The sequence below is a fragment of the Chinchilla lanigera genome, unplaced genomic scaffold (assembly GCF_000276665.1).
Source record: "Chinchilla lanigera isolate Chin_1 unplaced genomic scaffold, ChiLan1.0 scaffold00021, whole genome shotgun sequence".
Lineage (NCBI taxonomy): Eukaryota > Metazoa > Chordata > Mammalia > Rodentia > Chinchillidae > Chinchilla > Chinchilla lanigera.
The window spans coordinates 27,685,031-27,703,079 of record NW_004955422.1 but is presented as its reverse complement, the minus strand read 5'-3'; the positions used below and the strand labels follow the sequence as shown (position 1 = coordinate 27,703,079).

General features: G+C 40.5%; 1 protein-coding gene across 3 annotated transcripts in view; it reads left to right on the top strand.

The window, feature by feature from the left end:
• Nucleotides 1–18,049, top strand: part of Cbfa2t2 (core-binding factor, runt domain, alpha subunit 2; translocated to, 2) — a 138,170-nt gene that overhangs the window by 106,305 nt on the left and 13,816 nt on the right. For all 3 annotated transcript variants that reach the window (XM_013514210.1, XM_005384842.2, XM_005384841.2), the window contains exons 6-8: nucleotides 2,618–2,871; nucleotides 6,769–6,854; nucleotides 9,516–9,711. In XM_013514210.1, the coding sequence (XP_013369664.1) occupies nucleotides 2,618–2,871; nucleotides 6,769–6,854; nucleotides 9,516–9,711 (536 nt within the window). The remainder of the gene's footprint in view (nucleotides 1–2,617; nucleotides 2,872–6,768; nucleotides 6,855–9,515; nucleotides 9,712–18,049) is intronic.

Genomic DNA, 18,049 nt, shown 5'->3' with positions numbered 1-18,049 from the left:
TTAGCTTATAAAAGAAAGAGACTTTGATCGCTGGGGTTGTAGATGGTAAGCAAGACTTTGCAAAGCTTTTGTAAATAGGAAGAGGGCGTGAAGGGTGGGGGAGGGGAATGGGGAGAAAAGCAAGATACACTTCGTACAGGCACAAATTCCATATGATGAATGTCATCACTAGGTATACCCAAAATGTACCAGTAAAATAAAAAGGAGAAAAAAAGTTTGAAAAAAGACTTGGCAAGGTTGATCCTTTTTTTCCCTCTTAAGAAGACTCTCTATACCCTTAATAAGAAATAGGGTCCATTGCACCAGAAGCAGAAGAAAACTCAGTCTTTCCTACTTAGCCATCGACACAAAAGACTTCTTTGATCAAATGTGTGGGAATTTTCCTCCAGCGTTAAGCAAGCAGTCAGTTTTGTAGGGGACAGGAACAGGTTGAGGGCTCAGTCACTAAGACTGCCCGCTCCCTTCAGAGGCTAGTCACAAGCTCCAGGTTGTTTTTCCTGTGCTTCTGACTGGCTAAAAGTCTAGCTTCCTACAACACCCTCCTCATGTATGTAATTGATGGACATAGGATGAAGAATTGATAGAGCAAAGTACAAGGAAAGAACACTGATCTTCCATGCCTTTCTAGCTTCTGGAAGCTCTTGGACTTTGCCCCCTTCCCTTTGAGCCTTCAGTACATAGGCATGGTTGATTAAATCCTTGACCAGTGATGATCAGCTTAACCTGCCAAGCTCTTTCCTCTCCCAGAGCATGGGAAGTAGGGCTGGAAATCCTAATCCTCTAATTGTACTTTAGTCCTTTCCTTAACTGTCCCCCATCCTAGGGACTGCCAGCCATCAACCAGCTCACTAGCATACAAAAAGACCCTGGGCTTCAAAAATTCTAAGGATTTTGGGAGTTAGTGTGCCAGGCAATAGGATGAAGACTAAATGTTGTATTTTACATTATCAGAGGTGGCTACCACAACATCCTGTAGTTACCAAAGAAGCAATACTTTAACAACAGTGGAAAATTTAGTACTCTTGGACATGAATGACTAAAAAACTCACTAAATCACAGGATTCATCATATGAGCCTCTTTCCTCTGTGTAAGAATCGTTTCTTCCCAAATTGGGTATCACTGCACAATTTCAGCTCTCAGGAAACTAAGGCAGGAAGACCACAAGTTCAAGCTCAGCCTAGGGAACATAGGGAGTAGGAGGCCAGCCTAAACTGTGTAATAAGACTGTCTCCCAAAAAAAGATTATTTTGTTTCTTCTCAATAACTTGCCTCCACAGTAACAAATTTTTACCTTAAAGCATTTCTAAACATAGTTGGACCCATAACCCCCCATATTTCTTTTTTGTTGTTGTTGTTACTGTTTTTTGAGACAGGGTCTTGTCACTTGTTCAGGTTGGCCTTCAACTCACTATAGTCTCCTTAGTGCTAGGAACACAGGTGTGTGCCACCACACCTGGCCATTCCTCCATATTTCTATCTCATAAGAAAATGTCACTTATTTAGTCTTTCTTTGTCTACTTACAATTAGAAGTTTTTGCCTGACTATGGACTGTTGACTTCTTTCTTAGTGCTGGAATAAATCAACAATTCGTTTGTTTTTGAGACAAAGTCTTACTGTGTTGTTCAGGCTGGCCTCAAACTCGTGGCAGTCTTCCTGCCTCACCCTCCCAAATGCTAGAATTACAGGTATGTGCCATCATGTCCAGCTTTTAAATCAGCAATTTACAGAATGTGCCAGGTTCCTGAAGCCAATTCAGTTTACACCTCACATCAAACATTTTCTGAGCTGGGCATGATGAGACAAATCCTTAATCCCAGCTACTTCCGAGGCTGAAGCAAAAGGATCGTGTGAGCCCAGGAATTCAAGGCCAACCTGGTCAATATAGAGACTCTGTCTTGAGGGAAAAAAAAAAAACAGGTTGGGCATGGTAGAAAATTCTTATAATCGCAGCACTCAAGGGGCTGAGGCAGGATTGCCGAGAGTTTGAAGCCAGCCTGAACTACATAACAGGGTCCTGTCTCAAGAACAAATCAACCAGGCCAGTCAGGTGTGGTGGTACATGCCTGTAATTTCAGCACTCAGGAGGCTGAGGCAGGAGGGTTGTTGTGAGTTTGAGGCCAGCCTGGGCTAGAAAGTGAGTTCAAGACTAGTCTGAACTGCATAGTGAGACCCTATCTCAAAAAGACAAAATAAATAAACAACCAGCTGTGCATGGTGGCACACGCCTAGTCCTAACACTTGAGAGGCTGCGACAGGAGGATCACAGTGAGTTCTAGGGCAGCCTGTGCTACATAGTGAGACCCTGGTCAGCCTTAACTATATAGAGAGACCCTGGCTCAAAAATACGAAAACAAACAAACAAACAAAAAAAACAAACATACCAAAAAAGGACAAATAAACCTTTCCTTAAAATGCTACGAGTGTAAAGTATGTGCATATCATATACAAGGATCTAGATTCAATCCTCAGTACTGAAAAAAGAAAACCCTTTTCTTCCAGTCTTTCTGCTTCAGAAGGTACTATATGCAGCACAATTCATAACAGACCAGTGCTCAGGAAATGTCTGCATGAATGCTTGTTGACAGGCTAAGATATCATGTCTCGTTCTTCTTCAGGAGGGAAGAAGGTAATTTTGATAGAGATACCATTCCTCCTGAACCCCCTGCCAAGAGAGTGTGTACCATCAGCCCTGCTCCTCGGCATAGTCCTGCCCTCACTGTGCCCCTTATGAATCCTGGTGCCCAGTTCCATCCTACTCCTCCACCTCTTCAGCACTACACCTTAGAAGATATTGCAACTTCCCACCTGTATCGGGAACCCACCAAGATGCTAGAACATCGAGAAATTCGTGAGAGGCACCACAATCTCGGTAAGTAACCTACATGGCATAGTAATGCTTTAAATTGAGACAGAATACTTGGAGTTCTTTCTTACCCAATGATAAAGTCAAATGTCATCATTGCTTTTTTTCTTCTGATAAGATAAAAGTAGCTGGGCGTGGCGATACACAGGCCTGTAATCCAGCACTTGGGAGACTGAGGCAGGAGGATTGCCATGAGTTTGAGGTCAGCCTAGGCTACATAATGAGTTCAAGGCTAGGCTGAACTATATAGGAAGACCCTGTCTCAAAATAAAAATTAAAAAAGGGTAGGGCTTGTAGCCCAGTTCAAGGCCTTAGGTTCAATCCCTTTTTTTTTTTTTTTTTTTTTTTGGTTTTTCTCCGGTACCAGGAACCGAACTCACGACCTTGCGCTTGCCAGGCAGGCGCTTTGCTGCTGAGCTAAATCCCCAGCCCCTGGTTCAATCCTTAGTACTGCAAAAAATAAAAGGACTGGGAATGTAGCCAAGTACAAAGGCCCTGAGTTCAATTTCCAATATCTCTCTCTCTGTCTCTCTCACACACAAATACACCCCTTATATATAAAGAAGGAGAATAGTATAATTATGGTTTTCTTATTTGATACTGAGCTCACTTCATATCTTTTCACTATCCTCATATGCTAGAAGTTTGTTATCAAAAGGAAGTCTGAAAAAGCAACAAAAAATGAATATAATAATGAATGGGAATTAAAACTGAACAAATTCTCATAAATACATTGAAGAGTTAAAGAGTATCACTTTGAAATGGATCAGAACAAAGTAGAGAATAAACAGCAAATGAGATAAAGTATTAGTATTTGGGAAATATGTGTGAAAGGTATATGGTAATTCTTTTTATTACTCTTAAATCTGTAAGTCTAAATTTATTTTAGAATTTTAAAAGTTTTTAAAATTCAGAAAGATGTGAAATGTGATCTTAAAGGTGAATCTACACAGATCAACACTTAAACCATGGCTTAACGTGTAACCAGCTATTGAGTGTTGCATAGCCTTAGAGCAGTAATTACTAAAATAGAGATGATCCTACTACCTCTGCTCTTTGTTCATATGAAATGCCTGAAGCATGGGCCTTTAATACTACTAAATTTAGGAAGAAACAAAAACAAAAAAAACTCTTAAGATACCTAATCTGAGATCAGTTTTGGACAGGGCTTTTCCCCCTCATCCACATGTCCTCAGACAAGTTTGTCGAAGAAGCTTCTTTGGAGTTTACCTGCTGAGCACATGTCAGTACAGAGAAGCAAAGGGCTATTCCATTTCAGAGTTTCTTCTACCTTTCCTTCGTGATATACCCTGTAGAGTTTTTTTAAAAAAAAGCAATACAATTGCCTTTTCTTCTTCTGACTGCGACATTTAGAGTTACTGTCTTTCAGGCATTAGTAGGTGAATGGCCATGAAAGAAGTGGTATTCTCAGCCACCACCAAGCCTTAGCCACTGCATTATCTCATTTAATCCTCATAGAAAGCCCAAGCTGTTGTTACTTCCTTTTTAAAGCTGAGATATAAAGGAACCATCGCCAAGAGCACTTAGCAGAGTTCAGATCCAGCTTTTTACTTTTATTTCTGACAGTTTTAGAAAAACATTTTTTAGTCAGGTTTGGTGGCACATGCCTGTAATTGCAACTGGGGAGGCTAAGCCATGAGGATTGCTAGGAATTCAAACCCAGCCTGGGCTACATAGTAAGTTAAGGCCAGCCTGCACTACATATTGAGACCCTGTCTCAAAGAAAAAAAAAATGAAAGGAAATTTTTTTTTTTCCATTTTCAAGCATACAAAAAAAGAAAAAGCATACTATTAATCATCTACCGTAATAGTTTCTTTTAGTTTTCCTGAACCATTTGTCTGCTAAGCTCCTTATAGATTCTTTAATTTTCATTAGACCTGTATGAAAATGTGTGCCTTATTGTAATGGTTCTCAACCCTTACCAAACCATTCACCATGCAACCTCATTTTCTAAACAAATGTATTGCTTCTTTTGTTCTGAAATGAAATGTAAGGATACCATAAAGCCTACCTTAGTTCTATATAACTTCAGGGTCAAAATTCTATCCTAGCTTTAATATATAAGAAAATGCTGGGCTGAGATGTAGCTCAATGATAGAGCACTTACCTAGCATGTTAGAAACCCTGGGTTCAATCCTCCTCATCACAAAAAAGCAAATGTCTTACAATAACACAATAAACAGTATGTTAGTGCTGTGAAAGAAACAGATTTTTCCACTGATATAGAACTGATTGATATGAATACAATATATGCAAAGTCAGACTGATAACAGAAATGTTATCATTTAATGACCATGAGCAGTGTTGCTAAATGTAAGTAAGAGTTTCTCAAAATACTGATTAGTTCTGCCACAGCACCTACCTGGCAAGCATGAGGTCGTGAATTCAATTCCTGGTACCGCCATGCCCCGGCCTCCAAAAAAAAAACCTGGTCAACTCTTGATTGGGTATAACCTTTGTCCACAGAGTTGTTGCATTCCTAAAAATTTCAGTGGGTATCAAATATTGATAACACTCAGCTATTTTTTATATATACTACAGTACTGGTGGTTAAGCATTTATATTGTACATCTTTGTCAATACTAAGTATTATCTGACATTTTAATTTTTTTTTAGTACAGTATATTCAGTGTTATGCTATCCAATTTGAAAGTTTTTTTCACATTTATGAACTGTACTTTTTTGTCTGAGATGTAAGTTGTTTATTTCTTTTGCCTGTTTTTCTTTTAGGCTATTTGTCTTTCTTTTTTTTTTTTTTTTTTGGTTTTTCTCCGGTACCGGGAACCGAACTCACGACGTTGCGCTTGCGAGGCAGGCGCTTTGCCGCTGAGCTAAATCCCCAGCCCCTTTGTCTTTCTTATTTGATTTGCTGGAATGCTATACACAGTGTTATCAAAAAATATGGTGAGATTTCTCACCATAATAAGACGTGTTGCCATTAATCCATGCTCAAAGTACTTTCCTTAGCATCAAATACACTTATCCTGTCCTTCTTGCCACATTCTGAAGCAACTAGGAAAGTCTTTTTTTTTTCTTTTTTTGGGTGGGGGTAACCAGGAATCAAACTCAGGATCTCACACTTGCCTGACAGGTGCTGCACTGCTGAGCTATATCCCCAGCCCTTGGAAGTCTTTTTCATTCATGTTTTCAGTTGCACTGTGATGGCTGCCTTGATATCTTGAATTGATACCTTGAACATTTATCTTTCACGGCCATTTTGGCTTTGGGAAAGAGCCAGAAGTTGCACATTGCCACATTTGGCAAATAGGATTGTACTGTTTTTATAAGCCTGCGTTTCTATTGGATGGCTCTCAGCAATAGCATTCACTTGTTGTTGTTGTTGTTCATGTTTTATTGTTGTTTTTATTTTTTTTTGAGACACGGTCTCTCTAGTTCAGGGTGACCTGGATTTCTTAGCGATCCTTCTGCCTCAGCCTCCTGAGTTCTGGGATTGCGGGCATGTGCCACCATGTCCCACTGATTCACTGTATTTTTTTATCACAAAAGAGGACTTCTAGAACTGTTTCAGAAAGTGGCAGAACAATGGGAAAAGTTTATTGGAAAGGGAAGTATTGTGAAGGGGGTTATGGCAATGAGTCTGTCTTACTGTAATAAATTTTTGTTTGTTTGTTTGTTTTTTCCGGTACTGGGAATCTAACTCATGACCTCGCGCTTGCTAGGCAGGCGCTGGGCCACTGAGCTAAATCCCCAGCCCCTGTAATAAATTTTTTAATTTAAGCATTCACCATGTATTTTGATCACATTTTATATAATCTGAATACACATCTGTACTTGGTTATAGCATTTTTTGGTGGTCCCACATCCCATTGTGAAGCATTCCCTTACTAGTGTGCTCAAATTTAATCTCTAATTTCTAATAGGTCTAAATGGAGGCTATCAGGATGAATTGGTAGATCACCGTTTGACTGAGAGGGAGTGGGCTGATGAATGGAAACATCTTGACCATGTAAGAATCTTGGCATGTTTAATTTCCACAACTTCTTGTTACTTTTAATTCTTACTACTAACAATAGTTCATGTATGTTTGAAGTGGATATAATATCCTTTGCTTTTAATAAAAGTTGGTTTATCTGCTATTCCCTCAGCTAGAAGTCTACAGTCACTCCAAAATCTTGGTGGTGGCATGTTCCCTTCAGATCATAAGTTAAGTAGTCTTGTAATAAATGAATAAGCAAAGGCTATGAGTTCAATTCACAGGTTTGCTGCTTGTCTTTGCTAGCTGATTGTGTCACCTCTTTTTAGCCTTTATTTATTTATATATATTTTAAATGCAGCATTACTTGAATATACAGGAGGGTTGTAATAATATATAAGGTGCTTATCACAGGGCCTAACACATACAGAGCCTTAAATACAGTGGACCCTCAAGTTAAAGAACAACCTGACATATGAACAACTTATGACTGCCATTTAGTTTTTGTTTTTTTCCTTTGGTTTTTTTGGTTTTGTGGTTTTTTTCCGGTACCGGGAATCGAACTCACAACCTCGCGCTTGCCAGGCAGGCGCTGTGCCACTGAGCTAAATCCCCAGCCCTTGCCGTTTAGTTTTAACTTACGACTCAAGTCTTGAGTTGTGACCCAAATGCCGGCCACTTGTGCCTCCAGATGGTCTCAGATGCAGATTTTTTACCTTTAAAAAGTTCTGGAAGGGGGGCTGGGGATTTAGCTCAGCGGCAAAAGCGCCTGCCTGGCAAGCGCAAGGTCGTGAGTTCGGTTCCCGGTACCGGAGAAAAACCAAAAAAAAAAAAAAAAAAAAGTTCTGGAAGGAACATTATAACATCCTTTCCTGAGATTAATTGAGAAATCCTGGGCTAATGTTACTCTAAGGACACTGAGAGACTTTGAAGGCTATGTAGAAGAGCCTGAACCTTCAGTTGACAAGTTGAGTTACAACCAGCCATTGGAAGTGAATTGAGTGTGTAAGTTAATGGTCCACTGTAAATGGAGCTCCTCCAAATAAAAACAAGAATTAGTACCTCATAAAAGGTGTTAAATAACTGGGATTTGTTCAAATACAAACAAGATTAGTACACTGGTATAGAATATAAGCTCAATTTCTCTTTCCTATTTGAAAAGAAAATTCACCTCTCCCTAAAGAAGAAAGAAAAGATATCTCTACTTAAAGTTTGCATGTTGTAGCTTTTCCTTCTTGAGTGATCATTGTCTGTGGTCTTTTCTCTGAGTAAATTATTATAAATATCTCTAGCTTTGTCAGTCTACTTAGGGAGATTTATTGGGGTTTGATCATAGTCTTCAATGGATCATATTATAATGAAACTAAATGGCTGCTTCAGCCTTAAAGAATCTGAAAAGCAGGTTTTTGGAATCCAAAAGATGAAAGTCATATACATACTAACTTTCAGTCAGTGACATGCCACATTTATGGTCTCGATCCTTTAAGATAATACTACATCATCTAGTGAAGTCAAAGCTGGCTTAGTGTAAATACATGCTGTGTATGATGTTCCCACAACAGTATGGTCCAGTGGTGCATTTCTCAGAACATATCCTTGTTGTTAAGGAACATGTGGCTGTCAGTAAATTGAGTGCCTATGTGTGTGTCTGTGTGTAAGTAAGTAAGTAAGTTCAATTGACCCTGGGGATTCAACTAATCATGGATAGAAAATTTTTAGACAGGGATGGAGATGTAACTCACTGGTAGAGTAGTTGCCTAATATGCACTAGGCCCTGGGTTCAATCTCCAATACCATAAACATTTTTAAAAAGGAAGCCCAGTGTGATGCCATGCCTGTAATCCCAGCACTTTGGAGGCTAAGGCAGGAGGGTTGCCATGAGTTTGAGGCCAGCCTGAGCTATAAAGTAAGACCCTCTCTCTCAAAAAAAAAAACTAAAGAAAGTATTTGGACTAAAAGAATGCATCTGGGGCCAGGTATGATGGTGCACACCTGTAATCCCAACACTTAGGAGGCTGAGACAGGAAGATCACTGCAAGTTTGAGGCCAACCTGAACTGCACAGTGAGACCGTGTCTCAAAAAATATAAATGAATAAATAAATAAAAATTTTAAAAATACATCTGTACTGAACATGTCCAGACTTTCTCTTATCCTTCCTAAACAATACAGTGTAACTATTTACATATTAGGTATTATAAGTAATTTAAAGATGATTTATTGTATATAGGAGACTATGCACAGAGTATATGCAAATCTGTGCTATTTTATATAAGGGAGTTGAAGCCAGGCATGATGGTGCGCACCTGTAATCCCAGCACTCAGGAGGCTGAGGCAGGAGTATCATTGCAAGTTCGAGATCAGCCTGAGCTACAAAGTGAGCTCAAGGCCAGTCTGAACTGCATAGTGAGACCCTGTTTCAGAAAAGACAAAATCAAAAATAAGGGACTTGAGCACCCATGATTTGGTGTCCACTGAGGGGGTCCTGGAACCAAACCCCCATAGATACTGAGAAATGACCATATATAAGAAGGTAGAAGAATGTCTTTCAAATACAAGCTTGGTATTCCTAAACCTGTAAAGTATCTGAAATTTCTCTTTAAAAAAAAAAATACTGGTTGCATGTCTTTGATTTTCAGCATTTATTATTTGAATTTCCTCATCTCGTCTCTGTCTGACTTTCTCTCTGGCTCAGGCCCTGAATTGCATAATGGAAATGGTGGAAAAAACCAGGCGCTCCATGGCAGTTCTCAGGCGCTGTCAGGAATCTGATCGGGAAGAACTGAACTACTGGAAAAGACGATTTAATGAAAATACAGAGTTGAGGAAAACAGGGACTGAGTTGGTCTCCAGGCAACACAGCCCCGGGAGTGCAGATTCTCTAAGTAGTGGTAAGGGCAGTGTCTGAAGGAAACCCAGAGCAAACACCAGCCTTTGGACCCCACCTGATGTGGCAAATCTATTTGACCTTAAAGAACACTGGTGCTAGATTGTGGAGTTGGGGAGACATGGGTGATTACAAAGAGTAAAGGAAAAAATATGGGGAGTCTTTGGTACCTGGAATATTCAAGAAATGCTCATTCTTCCTCATTGGAGAATCAATATACTTGTGAATTATTCTGTACGCGCACGCACACACATTGCATCATGATCAAAGAACATTTGATTGTGAAAGCCTGATTGAGGTCAGGCGTGGTGCAATAATCCTAAACCAAGAGTATCACAGGTGTGGACCCAGCCTGGGCAACTTTTTTTTTTTTTTTTTTTGGTTTTGGTTTTTCTCCAGTACTGGGAACCGAACTCACGACCTTGCGCTTGCCAGGCAGGCGCTTTGCCACTGAGCTAAATCCCCAGCCCCCAGCCTGGGCAACTTAGTGAGACCCTGTCTCAAAAAAGGGCTGGGAGTATAGCTGAGTCCAAAGGCCCAGAGTTCAATCCCCAGGACTGTGAAAAAAGTAAAGTCAGCCTGATTAAATGTATTACCTGTCAAGTAAAATAGTGTATGTCCTACCACTTCCGCTTTCACACAGCAATCAACACAGATTTTTATGACCTTAAAAGCTATGGGGATTTCTCCCCACCAGGAATAAGCAGTCCTATAATAATAGATAATATCTGAGCATTCTCTAACCCAATTGTTCTGATACTGTCTATCTGGAGATATTTTTAGATCTCAAGTCAAAAGGATCTGTCCACACGACTGCGTTTTCCCTGCACCTTCCTGTATGTAGATGCCAGTTATAAACTCCAGCTTGTTTTACTCATGCTACTGACCTGTTGGTTATAAATTAGCTTTCCTACAACCCCCTGCTTGGGTTCAGTTAATTTGTTTGACTGGCTCACAGAAATCAGAGCTATGATAGGAGTGGACCCCTATAATGCCAGCACTCTGAGAGACTGAGGCAGGATTATAAGTTTGAGCCCAGCCTGGGCAGTTCAGTGAGAGGGGATGTAGCTCTGTGTGAAGGCCATGAGTTCAATCCCAAGTACCAAAAAAACCCACACCAAAACCTCAAGGAAAATACATTAATCAGTTTTCTATAAAGGATATTACAAAGGGTACAGATGAAGTGATACACTGGCCAAGGTACAGGGTAAGAGCACAAAGCTTCCGTGCCTTCTCTGTACCTACCACCTTCCAGGAACTTGTACATGATGTTCAGCTAACCTAGAAACTCTAAGCCCTGTCGTTTAGGGTTTTATGGAAGATTTCATTATTAATCTAATGCCAACATACTGGACAAGGATACTCAGCAAGGCCTATCTTGCTTCAGCATTGAGGGAGGGCAGGAACTTACTATGCAATTCAGGACAGCCTTGAACTCACCTTATACCCCAGTTTGGCCTTGAATTCACAACAATCCTACCTCAGCCTCCTGAGCACTGGGATTACAGCTGTGTGCCAGTTTGCCTGGTACTTCAGCATTCTTGGCATCTCTGCAGCATTTCTTCCTCCAGAGTATAGGGTAGGACCTCCATGGAGTAAAGAGGATCTTAGAACCTGTTTTTAGGCAGATGTAGATTAGAGAATTTCTTTGTGGGCTGTTCCAAGACAGAAAAGGTAGCAGATCAGAAATTTTATAACCTACCTGATGGAAGAGAAATGCAAGTTTCTATGACCTCAGAGGAGTGACAAGCCAGAAACTGAGGACAGTATACCAAAATATGTGGTACACTGGTATAATATCACAGCTAGGTGCTTGGGTGTCCTAATTTATTCCTCACAGTGGCCCTAAAAGTGTTTGCTTCATTTTGCCTCTTTACCCCCAACTCCCCATTCAGGAAAATAACTTGCTGTCAACATTGCCCACTGGCTTCCTACAGAAAGTTTGACTGTACCAAGCTGGGTTGCCCCATTTTCCCTCTCCCTAACCTGACGCAGCAGAGACAACAGCAGCTCTTCTCTCAGGGCTATATCCAAAAAGCCCAGTTTAGTCCCTACTACCACCAGCAGTTCCACCACTTTCACCCAGTAATGAAAAGGTGCCCCATTCAAATGCATAGCTGAATGACAGACCATCTGTGATCACACTCTTTACCCACCCACTTTTTTAAAGTTCCCAAATGTTCACCAAGGAAAATTAATTTCTTATGACAGAACTAGCATGTTCCAGAAAAGGCAGGTATTAGTCTCAAAAAGACTGCAAGAAAAAAAAAATGGAAGCAAAGCCAAAATTAGTATCTTGTCCAATGCCGAGTGGCTGAGGTATCCCACTCTCCCACCTCTCCCAACAGTCATGGCCTTTGAGCCAACCACAGACCAGCACCATTCTGTGGGTGTCTAGCACAGCATGATCTCAGTAGTTACAGCTATGGTGTGATTCTTTTGATTGAAAACTTCAGAAACAGGTCTCCCTCACCATCTAATCACTTACACGTATTCCTTGTGACAGCTTGGAAACATTACTGAGTTCTCCATCCAAGCCGCCACCTCTCATCAGTGAGTGTGCATATGTGCAGGTGAGTGGTAGCGTGCAGGCTCGCTGTCGCTACAAGCCAGCTGTTCTTTACCTAGGATTACAGATCTTGCTGGGGTCATGTAAACAGTGCTGTGCATTACCACTACTCATCCTTCTCACCCTTGGGGGTCGGGGGTAACCATAATTTTATATTTTCCTGGGATAGTCCTAATTTACATCTGTATTCTGTCATAATTATTGCTATCATCACACTCCAAAATAAGGACAATTTGGCAATAAATTGTATTGTCACTATAGGTTTATAATTTCATAGATTCCAGCATTTTGTTTGTTGTGGTTTGTTTTTATGCTGGAGAATGAACCCAGGGTCTTCATATTGAGTTATTTTTCCAGCCCTTTAATTTTGAGACTTAATTTTGGGCATTAAATTGCCCATGCTGGGCTCACTTAAGATCCTTCTACCTCAGTTCAGTCTCCCAGAGTAATGGAATTACCATCCCAGCTCAGTGTTATCATATTTTTTAGGGTATTATCTGCCTCTCTGACTTAAATAATATCTTTTAATATCATGATCTATACTTACAAAATGTTTTTTTTCTCATACACATTATTTTAGTGTAAAAGATAAACATAGTTCATATCCTGAACAAACATGCTGCTTAGACTGTGGACTAAAACTAGGAAAGCTGTTAACTGATCTGTGAAGAGAAGCTTGTACCAGGATATATTGGGCCCTGTTTCATCAAGGAAGTCGTCAGCCAGACTACACAGTGCGCTGGAAGACATAGTTGTTTTGCATTCTGGCATAAGTTTTCTCTCTAGGACCAATAACAGTACTTTGAGTAGCATTCTCCTCCATTGGGTAGTATTCTTGGGCAAAACAAATGAACAGATTCACCAAGTGACTTAAATAAGGAATTGGTGGGATTTTTCGGTTTACAGGCATCTGGAAATTTGTATATGTGCTGCCGAATCAAGAGCAGGCATCTGAAAATTTGTCATTCATCTAAATAAGTACAACTATAAAGAAAAAGAAAGTTCTTCTCACAGAAGCTAAGAGAATGATTTCCTCTTGAGTTTATGGGGGAGTGGGCAGTTAGTGAGCTCTCTCTCACTCTTCACTGGCCCATCTTTGGATAGGATACCAGTCTAGCTAGCTTTGTTTTGTTTTTAAGCATCATTTACACGTTGATATGACTCACACTACTACTTACATGTTGAGGATCTGGAGTTGCTGGCAGCTTCATTTCATGGTACTGGGGATTGAAAGCAGGGCCTTGCACATGCTACACAAGCACTGTATCACAGCTGCATCTCCAACCTTGTGTTCCCTGTCTTGATCTGAGGTTTATGGGTATTCCCTGTCACCTGACCCTCTGAGGAGGTTCCCACCATACCCATGAAATTAAATTACAGGTTCACTGGCTTTAGTAGCAGAAAAAGAATTTTTAGGACTAATCATTAAGAGGAATGGGAAGGGTTTATTAGAAATTTTAAAGTACACACTTGAAAAAGCAGGGCATGGTGACACACACATGTAATCTCAGCACTCAGGAGGCTGAGGCAGGAGGACCTGTGACTTTGAGACCAGCCTAAACTATGTAGCAAGACCTTGTCTCAAAAAACAAAACAGAAAAAAAAAAAAAAAAAACTAATAAAACTACACCCTCAAGAACAGTCCCTCAAGAGAGAACAGCCCCTTATGATGTGGAGTTGGATATACTGTATTTTGGGAGTTTTAGGGGTATCTTCAAGACTGATGATACAGGATGTATATTCCTGCTGTCTGTCAGGTCACCCTTCCAGCAGGCTATGTTAGAATGCAATCCACTTTACGTGTGTTGGGAGTTGAGATCTGCAGCGTATGAATATTGCTGCTTCCTTGAGGGTGGAGATCTGTGAAAGGAAGCTCAATTTTCTGGAGAAAAGCACAGGCCCAGACCCCAGTTTACAGGCTTAACTGTATCTTTAATACCCTTAGCAATTTTTTTAGTGCATTTCCTGGAAGGAAAAAAGACCTGAGTAACTTTGTATCCCGAAACTGCAGTTTTTCTTAAAAGTACAGTTTCCTTTTCTCCTTTGTACCTTCTTTTTATCCTACCTCATTTACTTCATTAAATTTTGCTTTAATATTTTGAAATTGTTCACCTAATTTGCAAATTAAAAGTTTTTTAAAAGGAAAGAAATGGACTCAGCTATTAGTTTTTCCTCACAGTGAGTGTCAACCTCAGTTTTTACTACAAATAAATGTTCCAGGTCCTTCCCTGGAAGTTAGGACTCAGGGACTGAAGAACCTGATTATATATATGTTTAGTGGGTCCCGAGGCAAATACATTTGGGAAACTGTAGTCACAGTCAGGTGGATAGGCCCCATCTCCTGTTGGATTTCATGTAGCTTTTTAGTGGCATGATGAGCAGTTAAAGGTGACCAGACTCCAAGGATAAGCTTCTAATGTTAAAGGTAGAAACTACAGAGACAGATGTGGATGTTAAGAGCAGCCCTTCCGGGAAAAGAAAACTTTAAAAAATATATTGTTAATAGCCCTGGAGAGAGAAGGAAAATTAGAAGATCCACGTCCATCATACTCCATACCATAAATTCCAGAAAGGCTGGTTTAGTGGCCATGTTTAATCTGAGCTTCTTGGGGGCCTGAGGCAGGAGGATCACAAGTTCAAGTCCAGCCTAGGCAGTTCAGCAAGAGCCTGTCTCAAAATAAAAAGGACCAGGGATGTAGCTGGCATTAGAGCAACACTTGTCCAGCATATGCAAAGTGGTAAAAAACTGCAGGCCATGGTGGTGCACACCTGTGATCCCAACACTTGAGAAGCTGAGGCAGGAGCATCACTACAAGTTTGAGGCCAGCCTGGGCTACATAGTGAGTTCAAGACAAGCTTGAACTACATAGCCAGAATCTGACTCAAAACTCAAAAAGATCATAAATAAAAACCAAGACCTGAGCCAGGCATAGTGGTGCACACCTGTAATCCCAGCACTCGGGAAATAGGCAGGAGGATTGCTGCGAGTTCAAGACCAGCCTGGACTACAAAGTGAGCTCAAGGCCAGCCTGACCTGCATAATGACATCCTGTCTCAAAAAGAAAAAAAAAAAAAAAAAAAAAAAACCAAAGAACTAGTCTGTTGAGTAAATAACTTAAAAAAGAGACCATTTTAAAGGAAAGTTATTTTAACTCAGAATTCTGTACGTAAAAAAAAAAACCCTGGCGTGGTGGCACATGCCTGTAATCCCAGCACTTGTGAGGCTGAGGCAGACTGGAATAGTGAGACTCTTTAGATTAACCTTCAATTTTTGGAAAAGTGGATCTCGTCTATCCTATGTCACGGTCATTCCCATGTATGCCTTAATACATGGGAATAAGCCAGGAAGTAGGAGACCTGGCACTGATTAAACTGGCACCCAGCACAGGAAAGAGGGTAAGAATGCCTGAGATGGTGAGAGTGGGCCCTAAGCAGCAGGGGTAGAGCAACCTTGGAAAGCACCATTCACACTTGAAATTCCCATATGTTTGCTGGAGATTTCTTTAAAGTGAAGCAGTATATTTATACAAGAGGATAATTTGAGATTCAGTTAAAATAATTATGTAAACAGAATATAGCCTATAATCTCAGTACGCTGGGATACTGAAGCCAGAGGACCAGGAGTTTGAACTCGGAGCAATTTGGAAAGTTCCTGTCTCAAAATATTTTAAAAATGAGCAGGCAGAGCTCAGTGTGAAGGCTCCAGCTTCAATCCCTACTACTGCTCAAAAAGGAAAGGGAGTGAGAGAAAAGGAGAGAGCAAGGAGTCAGTTAACTTCAAGAGAAAAACTTGTTAGGAAGATGAAAGGATTCTTAGAGGCAAGCGCTGTGGCACACAACCATAATCACAGTTACTCAGGAGGCAGGAGAATTGCAAATTTGAGGCCAGTGTGGGCAACTTAGCCAGACTCTTAAAAGGACTAGGAGTGTAGCTCAGTGGCTCATCATCCTAGATTTTGACCTCTAGTACCTTGCCCCCAACCAAATTCCTAGACTCTGAGTTATATAATTCCACAGTGAGGGGGCCAAGATATAGCTCAGTGACGCAGGGCCTGCTAGGCAAAAGCAAGGTCCTGAGTTCAATTCCCGTACTAAAAATAAATAAATCCGCAGTGATCAGCGTTTACATAGACTACTGTGACGTTGACTCTTCATGTTTTATCTCCTGGAGGAGTGGAGAGGGAATTGTAAAGGGCCCGGTACTTCCCTGGCAAGTCAATTCGGGTAGATGATGTCTCTTGGTTTTTGTTTCTTTGAGACAGGGTCTCTCCATGTAGTACAGGCAGACCTTGATCTCAGTTATGTGCCCCAGGCTGCTCTGCCTCAGCCTCCCCAGTGCTGGGATTACAGGAACGCTACCATGCCCTGCTCTTTTTGTTTTCTAAGTGCATTCTCTTTTATGAAACTTAAGTGAGAGGCCAGCCTGACACAGATTAAACCTGAGGTTAGATTTTTGTGGTGGCACATGTTAATAATTCCAGCACTGAGCCGGCTGAGGCAAATGGATTGCAAAAACATGAAGAGTCAGTGTCACAGTATTCTATGTAAACGCTGATCACTGCGGATTGATTTATTTATTTTTAGTCTTAGCAAGACCCTCTATGAAAATAAATTTCTAAAAGGGCTGAGGGTGTAGCTCAGTGTGAAGCTCCTGGGTTAAATCTCCAGTATTATAAAAAAAAGACAAAATCTGAACACAAAATTCTGTTTGTGAAAGTAGCTCATCCTATTAAACATGGCAGCTTTATCACTGACCTGAAAAACTGTTGCTATTCCTATATTTAAACTTTTTTGTTTTGCTTTTTTTTGAAACAGTGTCTTGCTTTGTAATTTAGGCTGGTCTTGAACGCACTATGAAGCCCAGATTGGCCTTGAACTCACAGTGACCCTCCTGCCTCAACCTCCTGAGTCTTGGTATCACAGATGTGTACCACCACACCCAGCTCTATAATTGAACTTTTAGTAGTAACTTAATAAAATGTATAGTGTTAAATACTTGTTACTGCTTTTTAATTTCTACTTTTAAAAATTGCATTTTGGAAAGCAAAATAAACGCTTTGCCATAGTTAAAATAGAAGAAATGTACACATGATTTACAGGTGATGCTCCTGGTATAGTATGAAGACCTTAACCAAGGGTGCTGAGTTCTAAACTAGGCACTGTCATCATTGCTTCCCCACACATCCCCGTTACCTTGGGAACCTTGGAAAAACTCACCATACCCTTGCTCACCTCTAGGAATTATGATTTAATTGATCTGATGTGGGGCCTGCCTGAGCTCTAAAAGTTGAGACTCATTACTTTCTGTACATCACTATTTAATTCTCAGTGCAGTTATGAAGATAGGTTTGTCAGTAAAGCTGTATGGCTCATTGTGGAAAATACAGAAATGTAAGGAATTCAATATTCCATCCTGCCACACAAGAATTTTGAAAAGTAGCTGAGAAAAGCATATTATAGTTGTGTATTGATTTCTTTAAAACTGTAATTTATGTAGTAGTGGGCACATTCTCACATCATTAAAGATTTCATAGCCAGGCACCATGACCCACATTTGTAATTCCTGCACTCTGTGAGGCAGAGGCAGGAGGATCATAAGTTCAAGCTCAGCTTGGGTAAATTAGTGACTACGTGAGACCCTGTCTCAATATTAAAATTTTTATTTATTTTTGAGACAGGATCTTGCTGTATAGTCCAGGCTGGCCTCAAACTCATGGCAGTCCTCCTGCCTCAACCCTGCCAAGTGTTGAGATTATTGGCCTGTTCTCAAAAA